The sequence below is a fragment of the Rhinatrema bivittatum genome, chromosome 9 (genome assembly GCF_901001135.1).
Source record: "Rhinatrema bivittatum chromosome 9, aRhiBiv1.1, whole genome shotgun sequence".
Lineage (NCBI taxonomy): Eukaryota > Metazoa > Chordata > Amphibia > Gymnophiona > Rhinatrematidae > Rhinatrema > Rhinatrema bivittatum.
This window is the reverse complement of record NC_042623.1, coordinates 742,559-767,723: the sequence shown is the minus strand read 5'-3', so window position 1 is coordinate 767,723 and position 25,165 is coordinate 742,559. Positions and strand designations below refer to the sequence as shown.

The 25,165-nt window shown below is 45.6% G+C and overlaps 1 protein-coding gene across 2 annotated transcripts in view; it reads left to right on the top strand.

Moving 5' to 3' along the window:
• The window catches only part of SEMA3C (semaphorin 3C), a 276,094-nt gene that overhangs the window by 157,641 nt on the left and 93,288 nt on the right, over window positions 1-25,165 (top strand). For both annotated transcript variants that reach the window (XM_029616209.1, XM_029616208.1), the window contains 2 exons: window positions 8,617-8,759; window positions 24,005-24,119. In XM_029616209.1, the coding sequence (XP_029472069.1) occupies window positions 8,617-8,759; window positions 24,005-24,119 (258 nt within the window). The remainder of the gene's footprint in view (window positions 1-8,616; window positions 8,760-24,004; window positions 24,120-25,165) is intronic.

Genomic DNA, 25,165 nt, shown 5'->3' with positions numbered 1-25,165 from the left:
TCCAGGAACTTATCCAAACCTTTTTTGAACCCAGCTATACTAACTGCACTAACCACATCCTCTGGCAACAAATTCCAGAGCTTTATTGTGCGTTGAGTAAAAAAGAACTTTCTCCGATTAGTCTTAAATGTGCTACTTGCTAACTTCATGGAATGCCCCCTAGTCCTTCTGTTATCCAAAAGAGTAAATAACCGATTCACATCTACCCGTTCTAGACCTCTCGTGATCTTAAAGACCTCTATCATATCCCCCCTCAGCCATCTCTTTTCCAAGCTGAACAGCCCTAACCTCTTTAGCCTTTCCTCATAGGGGAGCTGTTCCATCCCCTTTATCATTTTGGTTGCCCTTCTCTGTACCTTCTCCATCGCAATTATATCTTTTTTGAGACGCGGTGATGAGAATTGTACACAGTATTCAAGGTGCGGTCTCACCATGGAGCGATACAGAGGCATTATGACATTTTCTGTTTTATTCACCATTCCCTTCTAATAATTCCCAACATTCTGTTTGCTTTTTTGACTGCCTCAGCACACTGAGCCGACTATTTCAATGTGTTATCCACTATGACGCCTAGATCTCTTTCTTGGGTGGTAGCTCCTAATATGGAACCTAACATTGTGTAACTACTGCAAGGGTTATTTTTCCCTATATGCATCACCTTGCACTTATCCACATTAAATCTCATCTGCCATTTCGATACCCAATTTTCCAGACTCGCAGGTCCTCCTGTAATGTATCACAGTCTGCTTGTGATTTAACTACTCTGAATAATTTTATATTATCTGCAAATTTGATTGCCTCACTCGTCATATTCCTTTCCAGATCAGTTATAAATATATTGAAAAGCACCGGTCCAAGTACAGATCTCTGAGGCACTCCACTGTTTACCCTTTTCCACTGTGAAAATTGACCATTTAATCCTACTCTCTGTTTCCTATTTTTCAACCGGTTTGTAATCTACGAAAAGACACCACCTCTTATCCCATTACCTTTTAGTTTTCTTAGAAGCCTCTCTTGAGGAACGTTGTCAAAAACATTCTTGAAATCCAAATGTACCACATCTACTGGCTCACCTTTATCCACATGTTTATTAACCCCTTCAAAAAAATGAAGCAGATTTGTGAGGCAAGCCTTGCTTTGGGTAAATCCATGCTGACTTTGTTCCATTAAACCATGTCTTACTATATGTTCCTTGATTTTGATCTTTAGAATAGTTTCCACTATTTGTACTGGCACTGAAGTGAGGCTCAATGGTCTATAATTTCCTGGATCGCCCCTGGAGACCTTTTTAAATATTGGGGTTACATTAATGATAGGTTATAAATTTTAACGAATAGATTTGAGTTCCTTCAGAACCTAGGGGTACATACAATCCCATCCAGGTGATTTGCTACTCTTTAGTTTGTCAATCTGGCCTACCTCATCTTCCAGGTTCACAGTGATTCGTTCAGGTCATCTGAATCATCACCCTTGAAAACCATCTCCGGAACTGGTATCTCCCCAACATCCTCATTAGTAAACACGGAAGCAAAGAATTCATTTAGTCTTTCTGCAATATCCTTATCTTCCCTAAGAGCCCCTTTAACCCCTCGGTCATTTAATGGTCCAACCTACTCCTTCACAGGTTTCTTGCTTTGGATATATTTTTAAAAGGTTTTATTATGAGTTTTTGCTCTAAGACCAACTTCATTTCAAATTCTCTCTTAGACTGCCATATCAATGGTTTACACTTAACTTGACATTTCTTATGCTTATTCCTGTTTTCTTCAGATGGATCCTTCTTTCCATTTTTGAAGGATTTTTTTTTGGCTAAAATAGCCTCTTTCACCTCACCTTTTAACCATGACGGTAATCGTTTTGCCTTCCCCACACCTTTCTTAATGCGTGGAATACATCTGGACTGCGCCTCTAGGATTGTATTTTTAAACAATGTGCACACCTGTTCTACACTTTTAACCTTTGCAGCAGCACCTTTCAGTTTTTTCTATTTTCCTCATTTTATGAAAGTTTCCCTTTTGAAAATTTAGTGTTAGAGCTGTAGATTTACTTATTTCCCCCTTCCAGTTATTAGTTTAAATCTGATCATGTTATGATCACTATTGCCAAGTGGCCCCACCACCATTACCTCTCTCACCAAATCCTGCGTTCCACTAAGAATTAAATCTAAAATAGCTCCCTCTCTTGTTGGTTCCTGAACCAATTGCTCCATGAAACAGTTATTTATTGCATCAAAGAATTTTATGTCTCTAGCACAGGGCTTCCCAAACCTGTCCTGGGGACCCCACAGCCAGTCGGGTTTTCAGGATATCAGCAATGAATATGCATGAGATAAATTTGCATATGCTGTCTCCATGGTATGCACATTTATCACATGCATATTTGTTGTGGATATACTGAAAACCTGACTGGCTGTGGGGTCCCCAGGACAGATTTGGGAAGCCCTGCTCTATCATGTCCTGATGTTACATTTACCCAGTTAATGGTAATTGAAGTCTCCCATTATTATTGCACTGCCAAATTGGTTTGCTTCCCTGATCTCTCTTAGCATTTCATCATCTGTCTGACCATTTTGTGCAGGTGGACGGTAGTATACTCCTATCACTATACTCTTACCTAACACACATGGGATTTCTACCCATATAGATTCTACTGAGCATTTAGTCTCTTGTATGATCTATATCCTGTTGGACTCTATACCCTCCCGGACATAAAGTGCCACCCCCCCACCAAGTTGATCCTCCCTATCATTGCGATATAATTTGTACCCTGATATAGCACTGTCCCATTGGTTATCCTCCTTCCACCAGGTCTCTGTGATGCCAATTATGTAATCCATGAAAGGACCCTGCCACCTATCCCATGACTTTTTATTTTTCTTAGAAAATAAGACACAAGACTAACAGGAAATAATATTCCTTAAAATTGAGAGAAAAGGCACCCTTTCTACTTTTCCAAAACCAGCGCGTTGGGGAGAGCAGGAGCGTCAGCAGAGGTCCCGGCACCAAGGGAGAGCCCTCATAGGCCCGACCCTGCTGAACAGGGTCGGAGGCATCCAGGGAGGAGCCCAGCGACAGCGGCACGCCTGCCATGAGATAAGCAGTGTCAGTGGCCTGACCGGCTGCGTGGGGTAGGGAGCCTGCCCGCGCTCCTCACGGGCAGGACTGCAACACATAAATCATGATATTAAAATCATACTATCAGAATTATAAATATTTCAAAATAGCTGATGAATAGAACATCCAATAATTAAAAACTCATATCTCTAACCATTTCAAAAAGTCAATAAAATATTTCAAAGCAGCTGATGCATCAGGTATCACCCAATAATTAAATAAGGATTTAAAAAAAAAAAATCCCCTGCTGTCAATGACTGGGAAATTTTGATTTCCAGATGACCTGAGATTGCATGGATTAGCAGGGAAAGGGGAGGGGGTTGCTGCATACAAACTTTCTCCGTGTTTTCTCTCACATATACTCAATCATATATATACACACACATGCTCATTTGTGCTCTCTCTCTCTCCCTCATGCTCAGTCATGCACACTCACACATAGGCTCTCTCACACATACTCCTCTCTCTCTCGCACTCAGTCACACACAGGCTCTCTCACACATACTCATATCTCTCTCTCACACTCAATCACACACAGGCTCTCTCACACATACTCATATCTCTCTCTCACACTCAATCACACACAGGCTCTCTCACACATACTCATATCGCTCACACTCAATCACACACAGGCTCTCTCACACATACTCATATCTCTCTCTCACACACACAGGCTCTCTCACACATACTCATATCTCTCTCTCACACTCAATCACACACACGCATGCACTCTCATAGGCTCTCCTTGTCTCATCTAGCCTCCAGATATGCTGAGGCATGAGGAGGGGGGGCAATGCTTCTTGGCATCACGTGGGCCACACTGCTGCTGCTCACTGCTGCTCCTTGAGCCCTTGCTGGCCACACTACTTTTCACTGTCAGGCAGGGAAAGGGAAGAGGAAAAGAGCAATGCTTTTTGTGGTCCTGGGGCCACACTGCTCTGCACAACTAGGGTGGGAGGAGGGAGAAGGAGGCTGATGTGGGAGGAGGGAGAAGGAGGCTGATGTTTTCATTGCCCTATGGGCAGCGTCACTCTTCATTACTGGATTGGGGGATAGAGGGGTCAGGAGTGTGGGCTGCCCTGGTGGGAGGAATAAATTGATTGTTTGTTTTTGATGCTCCAGGGTGGAGGGAGGGAGGAAGAGGTGGAAGGCCAATAGTTTTCTTGCGATGACACCTCTAGTTGATGGCACCTATGGCAGAGGCCATATCAGCCATAAAGTAGGTACGGCTCTGAGGAACAGCAATAATCCGCCTGCTCAGAAGTGTAAGTAAACGTCCCCACCCTCTCTAGATGTTTCCCTTTCTTATAGTAGTGAAAAGCTGCCAATACAGCAGCCCACATGAGGGAGCCATAATCCACTTGGAATATTTACTCCAGCTTCCCCGATGGTGTGGTCTTATCGGGCTTTGAGGAGCTTTATACACATAAAATGTGGGCACAACCCTGAGTAAGAAAAGCAAACACAGATTAGTGCTCTCCATGCAAATGACATTAATCAAGGCGTTACTTACTACTCTGCAGTGCAGAGAGGTATGCAGGCTTTATATCTGTTTATTAGCACTGGAAATGTAACTCCTGGCAAGATGTGGAGTAAAGGTACCTGGGCTGGTGTTAGTCTATGAGGCTAAACCTGGAGTTTTTGCTGTCGCCATTTATGTGTATAAATCAAGCAGAGGTGAATAAATACACATTTAATTGGTCCTAAAATTTACCAATTAAGTGGTATCAAAGTAGGGCTTCACAATCTACCTGCAGCCTTTTGCCCGCAATGGACTTTATCTGAAACAAGCATTATAATTATATTCTTACCTTATCCCCTGTTGCAGTGATGGCCGAGTCTGGGCCTTGAGAGCCACAAACAGCCAGGTTTTCAGCAGATCTATAATGAATATGCATGGGATAGATTTGCCTGCACTGCCTCCACTGTATGCAAACTCTAACTTTACTTTCCGCTTCAACAGCAAGGCATAGCGGGGAATTGGATTCAAACAGCAGCCAACGAGGACCCTGTCTTTTACAGTGTGGGGTAACCTACAGGGTGCAGCAGATATTACCATAAGCTTACTGGGCAGAATGGATGGACCATTTGGTCCTTTTCTGCTGACATTTCTATGCTTCTGTGTTTCTGTGTTTCTATATGTAGCAGCAATAAAAAACAAAAATAAAAAACTGATACTAAAAATCTGCTTCCAAAAAGGGACACTAATTTAATTAAAAAACTCTTCTCAGTCGGACATATAATCTGAGTCTCAAGGTTAGTAAAAATGAACATAAGAAAATGCCATACTGGGTCAGACCAAGGGTCCATCAAGCCCAGCATCCTGTTTCCAACAGAGGCCAATCCAGGCCATAAGAACCTGGCAAGTACCCAAAAACTAAGTCTATTCCATGTTACCATTGCTAGTAATAGCATTGTCATGACCAAGCCTCACCCTAAATAACCTACATACTCACTACATAAATCAATCAGAACATGTAATATCATTAATGGCTATTAATCAAGTTGACTTAGGGAATAGCCACTGCTATTAATTGCATCAGTAGCATGGGATCTTTTTAGTGTTTGGGTAATTGCCAGGTTCCTGTGGCCTGGATTGGCCTCTGTTGGAAACAGGATGCTGGGCTTGATGGACCCTTGGTCTGACCCAGCATGGCAATTTCTTATGTTCTTATATTCTTCTATTATTATTAAACCCTCATACAAAAATCTTAACCTCAAGAAGATGAAAATACATACGTATAAAAGTGTGATGTAATTAATCTATAGGATCTCCATCATATAATTACAAATACTTCTTCAAAGAACAAGCCGATGGTAACAAATAATAATTAATCCCAAACTGCATAGCAAAACATAAACTCCATCGACATACCATGCCGTTCAACCAATTATAACAATAGGTAAAATGTAAAAAATATTGATGTATACCACAAACCCAAGGAATACATGCATAAATGCTCTAGTCAAACATGAAGCTATCCTGCATGGAGTGGCAAATACTACCTTAAGAAGTTTGTTGGGCAGATTGCATGGATTATTTGGTCCTTTTCTGCCATCATTACTTGGTTACTATATTAAGTCCAAGAGGGTATAAAGTTCAAAGCGTGTAAATCCATTTTTGCTCATAGCATAATAAGGTCTATCCAAAACAGCAAACCCAAGGTCTTCAAAATTATGTGATGCTGTTATGCAGTCTCCCAACAATGGAGCTTTCATTTTCTTCCAATTAATTTCGTTCTGAATGAATGCACATCCCTAGCGAATATAAGCTGCTTACATGTGAATGCACATCCCTAGTGAATATAAGCTGCTTACATGTGAATGCACATCCCTAGTGAATATAAGCTGCTTACATGTGAATGCACATCCCTAGCGAATATAAGCTGCTTACTTGCATATGTGAAATATTTTATAAAATAGAGAATATGCAAGTATAGGGTGTGTTTGTACAGTATTTTATAAAGTAGGGCATATGTGAGTATAGGCTGCTTACGTGCATATATAGGGGTAGATTTTCAAAGGGGTACGCGCGTATCTTATGCGCGTACCCCCCGAAAACCTACCCCCCTGTGCGCGCCAAGCCTATTTTGCATAGGCTCGGCGGCGCGCGCAAGCCTTGGGACACGCGTAAGTCCTGGGGCTTGCATGGAGGGGCGTGCCGGGGGCGACGCGGCATTTCGGGGGGGTGTCCGGGGGCGTGGTTCCGGCCCGGTGGCGTTCCGGGGGCATGACAGTGGCCCCTGGACCAGCCCCCGGACCAGCCCCAGGACCGGAACATGGAGCGCGGCAGCCAGCCCGGCGCGCGTAAAGTTACGCCTGCTTCCAGCAGGCGTAACTTTCGGGATAGAGGTAGGGGGGAGGTTTAGATAGGGCCGGGGGTGTGGGTTAGGAAGGGAGGGGAGGGGACGGTGAGGGCAGGGCGAAGGAAAGTTCCCTCTGAGGCCGCTCCGATTTCGGAGCGGCCTCAGAGGGAACAGAGGCAGGCTGCGCGGATTGGCGTGCGCAGGCTGCCGATTTTGGGCAGCCTTGCATGCGCCGACCCCGGATTTTAATGGATACGCGCGGCTACGCGCGTATCTATTGAAATCCCGCGTACTCTTGTTCGCGCCTGGTGCACAGATTTATAAAATCTGCCCCTTAAAGTATTTTATAAAATATGGAATATGTGAGTATAGGGTGCGTTTGTGCACTATTTTATAAAGTAGGGAATATGCGATTATAGGCTGCTTAGGTGCATATATGCAGTATTTTATAAAATACGGAATATGCGAGTATACGATCCTTACATGCGTATATGCAGTATTTTCTAAAATACAGAATATGTGCGTATAGGTTGCTTATTTGCTTATATGCAATATTTTATAAAATATGGAATATGTGAGTATAGGATTGTTACATATGTATATGCAATATTTTATAAAATATGGAATATGCAAGTATAAGATGCTTACATGCGTGTATGCAATATTTTATGAGTACGTTTTGCAAATTCACCTTTATGTGCATAAAACTAAGACTTATGAATCCAAAGCATACATTGTAAATTTTGTGCCCCTGAATCATGGTTTGGACTCACAAATCTTAAGAGCAAAAACCAGCATTTATGCACATTTTATGTAATTTATGAAATCTATTCATTTTATTTAGGTTTATATACTTTTTTAAAATTTCTAATGTATTTGCATACTATTTATTGAGTGCATTGGGCATTAACGTTTTTTAGCATCTGAGAAAGTTCAACACACATTTTGTACCCACACTGGGGTCTACGTGGGATCTTTTGCCACACATTCAGCCTCTATCCAGCTGAACATGCAGTGGTAGAAGAAAATGGTGCAAGCCGGCAGCAGTTTTACATCATTTTGGGAACATTCTGGGCAGGGCAAGAGTGAGTAGGAAGTTCTCTTGCCTCTTTTCTCTAGCAAAACCCCAACAGAAAGCACTTGTGGGGGCTGGGGAGCCCTGGCACTGGCTAATTTCTGGGGGCAGGAGTGGGGATTGGAGGGGCCCAGAGAAGCCCCAGCTGGGCTGAACCAAGTCCAGCCATACAAGCCTGAGTCCTGGCTTATTGGGAGGGGGCAGAGGGGCACTGGAAGATCTTGGGAAGGGGTGACAGATGCCCGGAGAGGTCATTCTTCTTAAACAAACCAAAAATACCTCAAAATTTAATCTGAACAATTTAGATTGCATAAACAGCTCAGCAATAAGAATGTATGCCATCCTTGTAAAGCAGTGTGCCTCTAAAAGAGCTATCGGGAAACGCCCTCGCCCCCAGGATAAGCTTTCTGACAGTCCTGCAAGTCTGGACTGACAAACCTTTCTCTCTGGTTGAACTCACAGAAGGAGGGGAAATGGGGCTGCTGAGCCTGCGGTAGGTGAGTGCCTGTTCCTTTTCTGTATACAGCGCAGCAGACTCGGTTTTAAAAAGTCACGATGTTTCTATTCACACCATTGTAGTTCATCCTGCATACTAATGTTTAGTAATGTGATGTCTTTTCAGAACCTATTTTCGTGGATGCTCAGCTTCTCCCGGATGGTACTGACCCAAATGATGCCAAAGTGTATTTTTTCTTCAAAGAGCGACTGACGGATAACAGTGGTACCACCAGGCACATTCATTCAATGATTTCTAGAATATGCCCAGTAAGAATTCTTTCCTATACTTAAAGGCTTTAACCAGCTTAATAAGGCAGAAGAAAATAGCAAATTGCATAATAATTGAAGTAAATTTCCTGTTCTTAACTCTGAACAGAAATGATACAGATCTAATAAACAGACCCTAGATCTGTACATCTGTTCACCTCTATCTGGAATATGTTGGTGTGCCTAATGTGAAATAGAAATCTGCAGGCAGAAAATAGTCATTTCAATTTTTGTTTTTATAAATGTATTTTGTTTTTACTTCATTACTTGTTTTAGTGCGCAGAATTATGTTTTTGTGCACATACACACACACACACAAAATTTCATGCACAACACATTAGTGTGCATACTGTTTTGTGCGCACAGTCTCATGTTAATGCACACTAAATATATTTGCATGCAGTAAAACAAAGCAACAGAAAAAATACACATCCCTAATATGAAATTATGGCTATGATTAAATTATTATCTTTACAGATTTCCTTTCATTTCAGTAACTTATAGAATTACTTTGACACCATCTCTGTTATTCTAAGACTTGAGAAGACCTGGATTGAAATATAAATTGGCCATTGATTCCCCTCTCTGTAAAACTGGACAGAGCTTATTACTATGATAAGTCTTTCTTATATTTCAACTGCCATCGATATACATTGTGCATGATTGTAAGTACTCAGGGATTAGACACGGCGGTAATATGCTTTTATCCAGGAGATATGCCCAACTGCATCTTGGGGAGATGAGCTAAAACGAATTACACATCTGTGTCGCAAGCAAACATCATTATCTGCGAGGCAGGGTTTAACTGACCATGAGCCAAAATGGCAAGAAAATGATCAGAAGAAGCAGGATAACAATAGCAAGGTCTCCAATTTTATCAGTGCATCTTTTCCGTGCACGTTCCATACAAATTGAGTACAGTGTAGATATGCCAAGTTCAAAGCTAGAGCATAAACTACAAAAAACGTGACCTCGCAAGCACCCCTAAATACACTGAGAAAGAGAAATTTAGGAACTATGTAGTGTACTCTTGTGTCCGGTAGCACTAATATGAGTAACGACCATGTACTGGTGATAACTCAGGTTCAAGTGCTTACCTTTTTCATTTAATCAAAAAAGTGCAAAGTGTAAATACTTTCAAAAAAATGTGTATATTTTACTAATCTTTGGCTTTTTTTTTTTTTAATTGCCTTAAAACGTTGATTGAGTATTATTATATCAATGCTCTCTTTCCTTAATGATCAACCCAACTCACTTGCGTTTGCATTTGCAAAACTCTCTTCACTTATTTTCTTATAATGCAGTATGAAACCGTCACTTATTACTTCTGATGAATTCCAGCGAGAGCTGGGGCCATCTGCCCGACACTGGCACTGTTTCGACAAGGGAGGAGGAGAGATGCGTAAAGCCATGGTTACTTCTAAACCTCGTAAGGAATGAGTGATGGTTCATACTGCATTATAGCAAAATAAGAGCCTCATTTTCTAAAGTATCGCAGGCCTGTGATACTTTAGAAGATGAGGGGCGGGGGGCTGAAACGGGGGGCGGGCCTGCGCTAGCCGGCAGCGATCGCACCGTCGCGGTGCGATCTCTGCCGGTTTCGCACCCAATAGCGCCACCATAGGAAGTGTAGCTATTGGGAGCGAAATAGGCAGGGAAAAGGCCCTTACCTTTTCACTGTGCGCGCCATCGTCGCGGAGTCGGCCCCGGTGATGCCCCGACTCCTCCTCTTCCGGGGCGACTCCGCCCCCATTTTGGTATCGCACGTGATAAGGGACTTTTCACGTGCGAAAGGTCCCTTATCATGTGCGAGCCACTTAGAAAATGAGGCCCTAAGTAAAGAGAAAATCCCTGGGTAGCTTCAGGGAATGATGCACTGTGTCCAGTCCACATCTGAGTCCAAGCGGAGATACCACCATCATTATTGTGAGACTGAAGCTGTGGTCTGCGGCTGCTGCAGGGCTACCTGAGAGTAGTGCAGCTGTGGCCACCCCTCCTGTAGGGCTACCTGAGAGTAGTGCAGCTGTGGCCACCCCCTGCTGTAGGGCTACCTGAGAGTAGTGCAGCTGTGGCCACCTCCTGCTGTAGGGCTGCCTGAGAGTAGTGCAGCTGTGGCCACCTCCTGCTGTAGGGCTACCTGAGAGTAGTGCAGCTGTGGCCACCCCTCCTGTAGGGCTACCTGAGAGTAGTGCAGCTGTGGCCACCCCCTGCTGTAGGGCTACCTGAGAGTAGTGCAGCTGTGGCCACCTCCTGCTGTAGGGCTGCCTGAGAGTAGTGCAGCTGTGGCCACCCCCTCCTGTAGGGCTACCTGAGAGTAGTGCAGCTGTGGCCACCCCCTGCTGTAGGGCTACCTGAGAGTAGAGCATCTGTGGCCACCTCCTGCTGTAGGGCTACCTGAGAGTAGTGCAGCTGTGGCCACCCCCTCCTGTAGGGCTACCTGAGAGTAGTGCAGCTGTGGCCACCCCCTGCTGTAGGGCTACCTGAGAGTAGAGCATCTGTGGCCACCTCCTGCTGTAGGGCTACCTGAGAGTAGTGCAGCTGTGGCCACCCCCTGCTGTAGGGCTACCTGAGAGTAGTGCAGCTGTGGCCACCCCCTGCTGTAGGGCTACCTGAGAGTAGAGCATCTGTGGCCACCTCCTGCTGTAGGGCTACCTGAGAGTAGTGCAGCTGTGGCCACCCCCTCCTGTAGGGCTACCTGAGAGTAGTGCAGCTGTGGCCACCCCCTGCTGTAGGGCTACCTGAGAGTAGAGCATCTGTGGCCACCTCCTGCTGTAGGGCTACCTGAGAGTAGAGCATCTGTGGCCACCTCCTGCTGTAGGGCTGCCTGAGAGTAGAGCATCTGTGGCCACCCCCTCCTGTAGGGCTGCCTGAGAGTAGTGCAGCTGTGGCCACCCCCTCCTGTAGGGCTGCCTGAGAGTAGAGCATCTGTGGCCACCCCCTCCTGTAGGGCTGCCTGAGAGTAGAGCATCTGTGGCCACCCCCTCCTGTAGGGCTACCTGAGAGTAGTGCAGCTGTGGCCACCCCCTCCTGTAGGGCTGCCTGAGAGTAGTGCAGCTGTGGCCACCTCCTGCTGTAAGGCTACCTGAGAGTAGTGCAGCTGTGGCCACCCCCTCCTGTAGGGCTGCCTGAGAGTAGTGCAGCTGTGGCCACCCCCTCCTGTAGGGCTGCCTGAGAGTAGTGCAGCTGTGGCCACCCCCTCCTGTAGGGCTGCCTGAGAGTAGTGCAGCTGTGGCCACCCCCTCCTGTAGGGCTACCTGAGAGTAGTGCAGCTGTGGCCACCCCCTCCTGTAGGGCTACCTGAGAGTAGTGCAGCTGTGGCCACCTCCTGCTGTAGGGCTACCTGAGAGTAGTGCAGCTGTGGCCACCCCCTCCTGTAGGGCTGCCTGAGAGTAGTGCAGCTGTGGCCACCCCCTCCTGTAGGGCTGCCTGAGAGTAGTGCAGCTGTGGCCACCCCCTCCTGTAGGGCTACCTGAGAGTAGTGCAGCTGTGGCCACCCCCTCCTGTAGGGCTACCTGAGAGTAGTGCAGCTGTGGCCACCCCCTCCTGTAGGGCTACCTGAGAGTAGTGCAGCTGTGGCCACCCCCTGCTGTAGGGCTACCTGAGAGTAGTGCAGCTGTGGCCACCCCCTCCTGTAGGGCTGCCTGAGAGTAGTGCAGCTGTGGCCACCCCCTCCTGTAGGGCTACCTGAGAGTAGTGCAGCTGTGGCCACCCCCTCCTGTAGGGCTACCTGAGAGTAGTGCAGCTGTGGCCACCCCCTCCTGTAGGGCTACCTGAGAGCAGTGCAGCTGTGGCCACCCCCTCCTGTAGGGCTACCTGAGAGTAGTGCAGCTGTGGCCACCTCCTGCTGTAGGGCTACCTGAGAGTAGTGCAGCTGTGGCCACCCCCTCCTGTAGGGCTGCCTGAGAGTAGTGCAGCTGTGGCCACCCCCTCCTGTAGGGCTACCTGAGAGTAGTGCAGCTGTGGCCACCCCCTGCTGTAGGGCTACCTGAGAGTAGTGCAGCTGTGGCCACCCCCTCCTGTAGGGCTGCCTGAGAGTAGTGCAGCTGTGGCCACCCCCTCCTGTAGGGCTGCCTGAGAGTAGTGCAGCTGTGGCCACCCCCTCCTGTAGGGCTACCTGAGAGTAGTGCAGCTGTGGCCACCCCCTGCTGTAGGGCTACCTGAGAGTAGTGCAGCTGTGGCCACCCCCTCCTGTAGGGCTGCCTGAGAGTAGTGCAGCTATGGCCACCCCCTCCTGTAGGGCTACCTGAGAGTAGTGCAGCTGTGGCCACCCCCTCCTGTAGGGCTACCTGAGAGTAGTGCAGCTGTGGCCACCCCCTCCTGTAGGGCTACCTGAGAGTAGTGCAGCTGTGGCCACCCCCTGCTGTAGGGCTACCTGAGAGTAGTGCAGCTGTGGCCACCCCCTCCTGTAGGGCTACCTGAGAGTAGTGCAGCTGTGGCCACCCCCTCCTGTAGGGCTACCTGAGAGTAGTGCAGCTGTGGCCACCCCCTCCTGTAGGGCTACCTGAGAGCAGTGCAGCTGTGGCCACCCCCTCCTGTAGGGCTGCCTGAGAGGAGTGCAGCTGTGGCCACCCCCTCCTGTAGGGCTACCTGAGAGTAGTGCAGCTGTGGCCACCTCCTGCTGTAGGGCTACCTGAGAGTAGTGCAGCTGTGGCCACCCCCTGCTGTAGGGCTGCCTGAGAGTAGTGCAGCTGTGGCCACCCCCTCCTGTAGGGCTGCCTGAGAGTAGTGCAGCTGTGGCCACCCCCTCCTGTAGGGCTACCTGAGAGTAGTGCAGCTGTGGCCACCCCCTCCTGTAGGGCTACCTGAGAGCAGTGCAGCTGTGGCCACCCCCTCCTGTAGGGCTGCCTGAGAGTAGTGCAGCTGTGGCCACCCCCTGCTGTAGGGCTGCCTGAGAGTAGTGCAGCTGTGGCCACCCCCTCCTGTAGGGCTGCCTGAGAGTAGTGCAGCTGTGGCCACCCCCTCCTGTAGGGCTGCCTGAGAGTAGTGCAGCTGTGGCCACCCCCTCCTGTAGGGCTACCTGAGAGCAGTGCAGCTGTGGCCACCCCCTCCTGTAGGGCTACCTGAGAGTAGTGCAGCTGTGGCCACCTCCTGCTGTAGGGCTACCTGAGAGTAGTGCAGCTGTGGCCACCCCCTGCTGTAGGGCTGCCTGAGAGTAGTGCAGCTGTGGCCACCCCCTCCTGTAGGGCTGCCTGAGAGTAGTGCAGCTGTGGCCACCCCCTGCTGTAGGGCTGCCTGAGAGTAGTGCAGCTGTGGCCACCCCCTCCTGTAGGGCTGCCTGAGAGTAGTGCAGCTGTGGCCACCCCTCCTGTAGGGCTACCTGAGAGTAGTGCAGCTGTGGCCACCCCCTGCTGTAGGGCTACCTGAGAGTAGTGCAGCTGTGGCCACCCCCTCCTGTAGGGCTGCCTGAGAGTAGTGCAGCTGTGGCCACCCCCTCCTGTAGGGCTGCCTGAGAGTAGTGCAGCTGTGGCCACCCCCTCCTGTAGGGCTACCTGAGAGTAGTGCAGCTGTGGCCACCCCCTGCTGTAGGGCTACCTGAGAGTAGTGCAGCTGTGGCCACCCCCTCCTGTAGGGCTGCCTGAGAGTAGTGCAGCTATGGCCACCCCCTCCTGTAGGGCTGCCTGAGAGTAGTGCAGCTATGGCCACCCCCTCCTGTAGGGCTGCCTGAGAGTAGTGCAGCTGTGGCCACCCCCTGCTGTAGGGCTGCCTGAGAGTAGTGCAGCTGTGGCCACCCCCTCCTGTAGGGCTACCTGAGAGTAGTGCAGCTGTGGCCACCCCCTCCTGTAGGACTACCTGAGAGTAGTGCAGCTGTGGCCACCCCCTGCTGTAGGGCTGCCTGAGAGTAGTGCAGCTGTGGCCACCCCCTGCTGCAGGGCTACCTGAGAGTAGTGCAGCTGTGGCCACCCCCTCCTGTAGGGCTACCTGAGAGTAGTGCAGCTGTGGCCACCCCCTCCTGTAGGGCTACCTGAGAGTAGTGCAGCTGTGGCCACCCCCTCCTGTAGGACTACCTGAGAGTAGTGCAGCTGTGGCCACCCCCTCCTGTAGGGCTACCTGAGAGTAGTGCAGCTGTGGCCACCCCCTCCTGTAGGGCTACCTGAGAGTAGTGCAGCTGTGGCCACCCCCTCCTGTAGGGCTACCTGAGAGTAGTGCAGCTGTGGCCACCTCCTGCTGTAGGACTACCTGAGAGTAGTGCAGCTGTGGCCACCCCCTCCTGTAGGGCTACCTGAGAGTAGTGCAGCTGTGGCCACCCCCTGCTGTAGGGCTACCTGAGAGTAGTGCAGCTGTGGCCACCTCCTGCTGCAGGGCTGCCTGAGAGTAGTGCAGCTGTGGCCACCCCCTGGAGCTGCCCCGTGCTGCTGGGCAACCGGGAAGTAGTGCAGCTGCCACTCCCCTTCAGGTCCATTAGTGGTTTAGCCGACCTGCCTGCATGGATTTGTAGTTCTGATTTTCTTGGGGAAACTAATGGGAAAATAATAATGCAATCCCTACATGCAAAGCAGCAAAAACAGGACTGGATCAGCCTCTTCAGTCACCCTAAGGCAGGGGTCGGGAACCTTTTTGGCTGAGAGAGCCATGAACGCCACATATTTTAAAATGTAATTCCGTGAGAGCCATACTAACTACAACCGCCCACACTCCTGACTCCTCCAAGACCTACCAAATTAATTTAATACAACCCCCTACTCTCCTGACACCCCCAAGACCTGCCAAATTAATTTACTACAACCCCCCATCCTCCTAACCCCCCCCCCCCAAGACCTGCCAAAAGTCCCTGGTGATCCAGTAGGGGTCCAGGGCTTGCAGACAAATCTTTAATAAAAAAGTAAAAATATAACAAAACCCGCCACCCTCCTGATGCCCCTAAGACCCCCAAAATTAATTTATTACAACCCCCCACCCTACTGACGCCCCCCAAGACCTCCAAAATTAATTTACTACAACCCCCACCCTCCTGACCCCCCCCCCCCCAAGACCTGCCAAAAGTCCCTGGTGGTCCAGCGGGGGTCCGGGAGCGATCTCCTGGACTTGGGCTGTCGGCTGCCAGTAGTCAACATGGCGCCGATGGCCCTTTGCCCTCACTATGTTACTGGGGTCGACCAATGGTGACGGTAGCTCCTGTGACATAGTAAGGGCAAAAAGCCATCGACGCCATTTTGATTATTGGCAGCCGACGGCCCTTTGCCCTTACAATGTCACAGGGGCTACCGCCGCCATTGGTCGACCCCAGTGACATAGTGAGGGCAAAGGGCCATCGGCGCCATTTTGACTACTGGCAGCAGACAGCCCAAGTCCAGGAGATCACTCCCGGACCACTCCTGGACCCCCGCTGGACCACCAGGGACTTTTGGCAGGTCTTGGGGGGGTCAGGAGGGTGGGGGTTGTAGTAAATTAATTTTGGAGGTCTTGGGGGGCGTCAGGAGGGTGGGGGATTTTGTTAGATTTTTACTTTTTTATTAAAGATTTGTCTGCGAGCCAGATGCAGCCATCAAAAGAGCCATATCTGGCTCCCGAGCCATAGGTTCCTGACCCCTGCCCTAAGGAGTAAGAGTTTGCAGGGCGGGAAGATGGAAAGGCAGTGGCTGAAGAGGAGGAGGGATGGGGAGAAAGATGCCAGAGGAAGAAGTGGGAAGGGGAAAGCAAAGCAATAGACAGAGCAAAAAAGCAGATAAGCACTGATGTAAGGAACAAGGTTTTTGCCTGGTACTCGGGTTTTCTCACTGAAGTGCTGCCTGTACAGACCCTGAGGCCTTGTAGAACAGCTGCTTTATTTCAATTGAGTTGCATTCAATTAGTATGTTAAATCCTTCCGCGTGATGCAGATTAATGCATAATAAATCAGCTCTTTTTATTGCAAACCTATGAACAAATTGCCTATTAACGATCTATAAATTGTGCATCATTACTGCATAACCTGAAGGAAATAAACAGGTCTGTGATGCTGAATAAAGGCTGTGAAAGTTCAGTATCAGAAGCCTTCTGGATATTCATGGACTCTGATTCATTGGGGCACATTTAAGCCTTTGGAAATAGCCCTGAACAGATTTCCACACAAGATTTAACGCATACATTTTTGTTTCTTTGGGCAAATTGAAGCCCTGTTCGTAACATTCACTATTTAAATACAGTGGAAGCAAATTAGCTTTCACACATTTTTGTCTTTTTTAAGGATTTTAACAGTATTTTAAAATTTGAAATCACAATTACATTAATTTGCTGGATCAGATGTTTAATGAGATTTAACCCTGGCTTGGACAGGTTAACAGTGTTAGAAGTTTTAGGGGAAATTTTAAAAGGGGATGCAATATCGGAGAAGAGCAACCAGAATGGTGAGAGGCTTGGGGCATCTCTCATATGAAGAGAGATTAAAACATTTAGAGCTTTTTAGTTCTTATGTTCTTATGACTGGGGAGGGAGAGGGGGATCGTGATCTACAAAATCATCAATGGAAAACAACAAACAAACGGTTGTTTACAGCGTCCAAAAGTACTAGGACTGGGGACATCCAATGAAACCGTATGCTAGCAGTTTCAAAACAAGCAGAAGGATTTCTTCAGTAATCAAACTGCAAAATGCACTCGCAGCAAGCAGCATAGCCGGGTTCAAGAGAGGTCTGCATGCATTCCCTGGAGATAAGAATTACCTGAATAGATATCAGCGACTGCGAGGAATCCAAGTCGTTTCACGCTTTAACTGCGGTCCTCAGATGGGCTTCATGAGGGTGTGAACGGGACACAAAAAAGAAAGCTTATATGAGTTATGTGCATTTTCAGGAGAGGGGCTTCATAGCTTTCATCGGGTCTGTGAAGCAAAAAAGGTAAGAGGCACTGGGTTAGGTGACTCCCGTGCCACTCTCGGAGGGAGGCTGCTGGGCTCTATGCACCATTTCTTGAACCAGCTTGGCCATTCTTATAGAAACATAGAAACATAGAAATGACGGCAGAAGAAGACCAAATGGCCCATCCAGTCTGCCCAGCAAGCTTATGCTCCTATGTTAGCATCTGCAGGTCTAACTTATCCAATTATCTTAACTGTATAAATGCAAATTAATGGCGAATTTCTAATCGGCCACAGGTGCAAATATTATGATTCACGCGCATGGCTGGGCCTTGCGTGTGCCGCGTGCATCTTCAGAAGGGCGCGGCCACGTGTGTAAGTGACAATGCATGCATAATCGCTGGGCCCTGAAAGGGGGGTGGGCAAAGGGCGGGCACACTCTGGATAGGGAGGGGCGGGGCGGAGGCCTGCCAGGACAGCGGCCATTAGCCACTCTCTCGGGGAAGCGCACGCCAACATCCAGCCGGCAAGTAACAAGATAAAAAAAGAAGAAGGGAGGTGAGTTTTAGGGGGTGGGGAGGAGAGGGGAAGGGGAAGGGAGGTTAGGCAGGGGGTTAGGGGAGTTCCCTCCCAGTTCCAATTGTGTCGCTGCACGAACTTTACAAACGTGCACCGCACGCACGTAGATTATAAAATCAGCACATCCAAGTGTGCGCGCCGGGAAGCACACGCACATAGAACCGCGCACCGGACAGCACACGAACATAGAACCGCGCGCCGGGAAGCACACGCACATAGAACCGCGCGCCGGGAAGCACACGCACATAGAGCCGCGCGCCGGGAAGCACACGCACATAGAACCGCGCGCCGGGAAGCACACGCACATAGAACCGCGCGCCGGGAAGCACACGCGCCGGGAAGCACACGCACATAGAACCGCGCGCCGGGAAGCACACGCGCCGGGAAGCACACGCACATAGAACCGCGCGCCGGGAAGCACACGCACATAGAACTGCGCACCGGGAAGCACACGCACATAGAGCCGCGCGCCGGGAAGCACACGCACATAGAACCGCGCGCCGGGAAGCACACGCGCCGGGAAGCACACGCACATAGAGTCGCGCCCCGGGAAGCACACGCACATAGAACCGCGTGCCGGGAAGCACACGCACATAGAACCGCGCGCCGGGAAGCACACGCACATAGACACGTGTGCGCACCTAAGTTATTCAGATACATAACAGCGCCCGGTTATGCCCATGGCCTGCCCTGACTTGTCCAGCTTTCATCTCATCTGAATAAGAGGCTTATCTGGCTCACTGGTGGCCACTAAATGTAGCTGGATATTCTGTGGCTACCACTGAGCCGGATAAGTCCTTACTTATAAGTCTCAATATTGCTTACCTAGACAAAATTAAAATGTCCCACTAATGTGCCTGTAATTGTCTTATAATCACAAAAATAAATCATTCTACCCTCTTGAGGAAACAACCAGACTAATGCTCTTAGAAATCACATGTATTATTCACTTCACCCAGAATGTGTCCACTTTTACTGAATAATGAACATCAGAAAATTAGATAACATAACAGCAAAGGTCATAATGTCCTTAAAGGAACCCAGAGCCCTGCCTGATAGGAATGCGTAATTAAGGAGCCCTTTTAGATGAATATATTAATTCCTGCCTCCAGTTATTTCCCTGGGAGCTTCCTCCACCCACCCTGCACCCCAAGGCTAGCAGCTTCCTCTTGTTCGCGGGTCACCAAGGATTTTTCCTTGCCTGGCCACTACAGTGACTCCACTGGTAGAGAATGAGCATTGGCGTATGGTCCCCATGGGGCCCCATACAAGTGCACTTTTCTGTTAGCCAGTATTTATTTCTGTGAAGTGACAGCTAGGAATTTTTTAATTAAAACATTTATTATCCACTTATAATCATAAAATCACGTTAAGCGGCATACAACATAAATAGATCATAAAATAGAATAAAAACATTCATTTCATTAAGCAAAAACATGTTTAAATCAAGACCAAAAATTCACTATATTTCCAGTATCTAAAAATGCTTCTTTAAAAAGATTTTTTAAATTTTTTTCTAAATATCTTAAATCAGATAAAGCTCTCACATCTTCTGGCAATTTATTCCACAATTCAGGACCCACTATTGATAGTACACGATTTTGTGTTTCAATCAAGTCTGCAACCTTTACACTTGGAATTTCTAACAACTGAGCAGAGAATCTCAAAGAACGAGGAGAAGTATATAGTTTAAAAGGTGTAGCTAAATACTCTGGGGCATCCTCCTGCAGAGAATTATAAACCAAAAGAATGCATTTAAATTTTAATCTTTGCTTTACTGGCAACCAATGTAAAACTTTTAATATTGGGTTACATGCTCGTACTTTTTTATACCTGAGACGGAACAGGCAGCCAAATTCTGTAATAACCGTAAGGCTCATGCATGACAATTAGAGAGCCCCATATATAAAGAGCTGCAATAATCTACTATCGTTAATATAAAAGCTTGTACCACTATGCGAAAATCTGATTGGTCCAGAAATGGTTTAAGGTGGTGCAGTTGTCTTTACTTGAAATAATCTGTAGATGCAATTGAATTCAATTGGGGAATATAACTTGAACAGTGATCAATCTGGAAACCTTAAATTCCGGACCTTAACAGCAGAAGGAATAGTAATCCCATTGAAGATAGGTTAACTATGTCAATGGGTCTTGGTTTTCTAGAAATCCAAAGTATTTCAGTCATATTTAAATTCAAAACTAAAAGGTTTTTCCCTATCCATTTAGAAATACTATATAAGAATTCTGAGATTTGCTGTTAAACAGAAATAACATCAGTTTTTTTTATGGGAAACAGAACTGTATATCATCTGCATAACATTTAAATCAAATATTAAAAGAATCCAAAAGCAAACAGAGGGGTTGCAAATATATGTTGGAGCCCTGGGGGGCTTGTGTACTTAGAGAAAAATAGCTGGAGGTATGATCTCCATCTCGCACTTGTTGCTGGCAGGATGCCAAATAGCTGGAGGTATGATCTCCATCTCGCACTTGTTGCTGGCAGGATGCCAAATATGACTTAAATCAATCAAATACAACTCCCGTATTCCCAATTTATGCAGTCTACTCAATAAAATCTCCTGATTAACACAAGTCAAATGAGATAGTATATCAAGATAGAACTTGTTGCCCAGAGTCTAAAATTTGCAATAAGTAATTATTTATAGAAACCAACAGTGTCTCAGTACTGTGGTTTGAACAAAACCCACATTGTTCTGCAGAAACTCCTTAAGCTGAAAACTAACTGCCTTCTCAACCACTTTCTCTAGAGATAGCATAGTAGAAATAGGCCTGTAACTTGTTGGCTCATTTTTAGGCAAGTTTCCTGCCCTTTTTGTAGGCAGAATCAGAGATCTCTTTAGGGATTTTGATACTCTACTCTGAGAAAGAGATAAATTAACCAAATCTAACAAAACAGGAACAAAAACATCCTTTAACAAAATGAAAACCCAAAATGGACAAGGGTCAAAAAAGCAACATGATTTTCTTGACGTCGCCAAGAAATGTTCAATTTCCTAACCAACCTGAGGCTCAACTTGGTTCCAAAGAAGACCAATTTTTATTAACATACTGATCTTTAGTTGGAAGTGATCATTATTAACATACTGATCTTTTGTTGAAAGTGATCGTTATTAACATACTGATCTTTAGTTGGAAGTGATCATTATTAACATACTGATCTTTTGTTAGAAGTGATCGTTATTAACATACTGATCTTTTGTTGAAAGTGATTGTTATTAACATACTGATCTTTTGTTGAAAGTGATCGTTATTAACATACTGATCTTTTGTTGAATGTGATTATTATTAACATACTGATCTTTCGTTGAAAGTGATTGCTATTAACATACTGATCTTTTGTTAGAAGTGATCGTTATTAACATACTGATCTTTCATTGCAAGTGATCATTATTAACATACTGATCTTTTGTTAGAAGTGATCATTATTAACATACTGATCTTTTCTTGCAAGTGATGGTTACTAACATACTGATCTTTTATTGGAAGTGATCGTTATTAACATAATGATCTTTCATTGCAAGTGATTGTTATTAACATACTGATCTTTTGTTGGAAGTGATCGTTATTAACATACTGATCTTTCGTTGAAAAAGATTGTTATTAACATACTGATCTTTCGCTAGACGTGATTGTTATTAACATACTGATCTTTCGCTAGACGTGATTGTTATTAACATACTGATCTTTTGTTGAATGTGATTATTATTAACATACTGATCTTTCATTGCAAGGGATTGTTATTAACATACTGATCTTTCGCTGGACGCGATTGTTATTAACATACTGATCTTTTGTTAAAAGTGATTGCTATTAAGATACTGATCTTTCACTGGAAGTGATTGTTACTAACATTCTGATCTTTCGCTGGACGTGATTGTTATTAACATACTGATCTTTTGTTCAAAGTGATTGTTATTAACATACTGATCTTTTGTTGAATGTGATTATTATTAGCATACTGATCTTTTGTAGAAAGTGATTGTTATTAACATACTAATCTTTTGTTGGAAGTGATTATTAACATTCTGATATTTTGTTGAATGTGATTGTTATTAACATACTGATCTTTTGTTGGAAGTGATCAGCAAAACCTTGTGGGGCAATCTTTACCTGTTCATTATTTCAACTTCTAGGATGGAATACTCTGCTAACTGTAAACCGTTCTTGGGGATGATTCAGCGAGTCCTTTATACATGATGAGAAATAAATTTCCTTGTCTTTAAAAACAAATTCATATGTTCTAATCGAATAATATGATATATTGTATGTCCAAATTATCATCACTTGATGCATTTTGCCACTTACATTCTGTTTTTTGTAAAACCCGTTTCTTTGCACTTAACTCATTTGAAAACCAAGATACAAGGTTATGCTTTCATCTTTTGACTTTACACTTTATTGGTGCAACTCTATTACAGAATTATTAACTTACTATTAACTATTTACTCTGTAGATTCTCAATTTAAATTTTCCTGCTCCTTTTTCCACTCCACAGCATCTGCAGCCCAGGAATGAAATGTGGATTTCCTGCCTGACGGCACATAAAACTGCTGCTGTGCCTTCAAGCTCTTCCTTCATTCAATGGGAACGTTTTTAGATTCATTATTTATTTATTTACTTTGCAGTCTGCAACACTTTGCCACAAATGTTTAATAAAAAGAACAATTATTCTCCATTTATATAATCTTCCTTTTTCTATCTTGGTAGAATTCCATACTGTATCCTTAGGAAATGCCAGCTTGTAACCCATTTATTGATCTGTAAGTCTTTGTAAGATTTCAGACCACTCATTTAGTTAAAATTGTTCATGATATGAAAGCATATATGTCAACCATTGCAGTGGCACAACGTGAGCTGCAAAGGACGCTCACTGATAGCGCAACAATGGTTTTACAAGCTCCAATTCCTTCTAGCATAGTCCTGAAAGTCTTTTTATCACTTGTACAAACTTTCACATCCATTCCCTGCAACTCAATTAAAGTCAGGATGAGGGATTTTGTTTTCAAATGCTGTTGCTTATTTTATTTGCATAATCGCCTAGTAACATTTTTAATATGTTTGCACATAACTCCTATTTGAAGATACATAAAAACTAACAGGTCAGTTTTTAAAGCATTGCTTGCGCAAAAATGCCCATATACATGTGTATGTAGGATGTGCGTGAGTAACGCAGCTTTTATAAAGCCCCAAAACACATGCATATCTACCCATGCATGCATGAGGAATAAGGGGCGAGGCATGGATGCTTCGGGTCAGGGCTGAGACTTGCATGCATAACTCCCTATTCTAAAAAACCAAAAACTGCAGTGCGCGTACACTAGATATCTGCGTAACTTTACTGCTGCTCCTGATGAGGATCTCGAGTTTCAGAGCTTATATAATAGGGGAGGGGTCCATGTCAACTGTGCAGCGTGCAGGATGAAGAACTAGAGGGGTCTGAAAGAGCTCAATATTAAATGAGACAAACTGGTGGAATAATTGGAAAACTGAGAATGTGCCTTGTGCAAGCGTGTTTTAAAATCCGCTGACATATGCACGTAAAAGCTGACAAGGTCCTATGGAAGACACCTATACTAGCTGTGCTCTTGTAACCTCTTAAAATGAGGAACATATTTACATGCGGTTGGTGTATTTTACAATATACACGCGAGTGTGTGCACCATTAAACATTCCAGTGTACCTTCCCTCGTGCAGCAATATGTGTGTGTATGGTTGCACGCACCCTCGTTTTCAAATTTCCATCCAAGAGGCCATTAAAATATAAATGGATATGTATGTGATAGATGAATGATCTGCTGTTAGAGTCATAGATGTCATTCATGAACGGATTGTGAAGAGTTTCAAGCTGCTTTTCTTTCATGTTTTGCTTGCAGAATGACATAGGCGGGCAGCGCAGCCTGGTAAACAAGTGGTCCACGTTCCTGAAGGCCAGGCTGCTGTGCTCAGTGATGGAAGAAGACGGGACGGAAACTTATTTTGATGAATTAGGTATAGTAACCTAGGAGAAAGACTAATAGGGTAATTTTATAAGCACGGGGGTAAAACTAAAGTCTGCATGTAATGTGTCGACTTTACACAGCATTTTCAAAGTGAACATATGTGTTTTGAAAATGCTTGGCTAATTAGTCCAGTATATGCATAGATCAAAAAAAGGCCAAGGGGTTTGAATTATCTATGGATAAAAGTGAAAGAGAAACACCCAACATACACTTGGTAAAAGCTGACTGGATATCTGTTTCTGTTGGTGATGTTAAAACTGCTTGGCTTTGTATTCACATTTTAGATTTTATCGTTCTTTCTTTTAATAAATGTTGTTACTGCCACTTTCTTTTCATTATTTTTATGTAGATATCCAGTCAGCTTTTGCCAAGTGTATGTTGGGTGTTTCTTTTTCACTTTTATCCATTACTTTCTTGAAGTTACAGCTCATTGGAGGGCGTAACTTGTGTGTGTAATTTACGTGCATGCATTTTAAAATAAAAAAATGTGCATGTAAGTTCCAGCTCTGCCCCAAGGAGCACCTCTGCTTAGTTGTGAAAAAGTGCACAAGGTTTTAGGGCAGCTACAAAGCGGTGTCATGTCCTGCTTTTCCCTTTCTCTATGGATTTTTCTGAAAATATTTAAAATCTTAAGAGTCAGACATGCACCTTTTAAAATCTGAGGTTTACTTAACGAGGTTATCATGAGCCCTACATTGTTGTAACAATTGTTGTGTTAATGATTGCTTTTATTGATCAATAACTATTATTTTTTGGATCTAATATTTAAGGTGAATTTTAAGAGATCCTCAAGCCCAACATAGCAGCTGCATGTGCAAGTAGCACTTATTCGCACTTGAGCTATTTTATAAACACTGCAGATAGGTTTACAAGTACCAATATGCAAATAACCTTGCTCATGTAAAAAAAGGTTGGTGTAGGTGGACCCTGCTGAGACATTTACATGCATAAATGGTGATCGTATAACCCGTGAACGCCGTGCATGTGCGGCTGTTACCTGTGCATATTTACTTCTGCTCTTTATCAGGTGTAAGT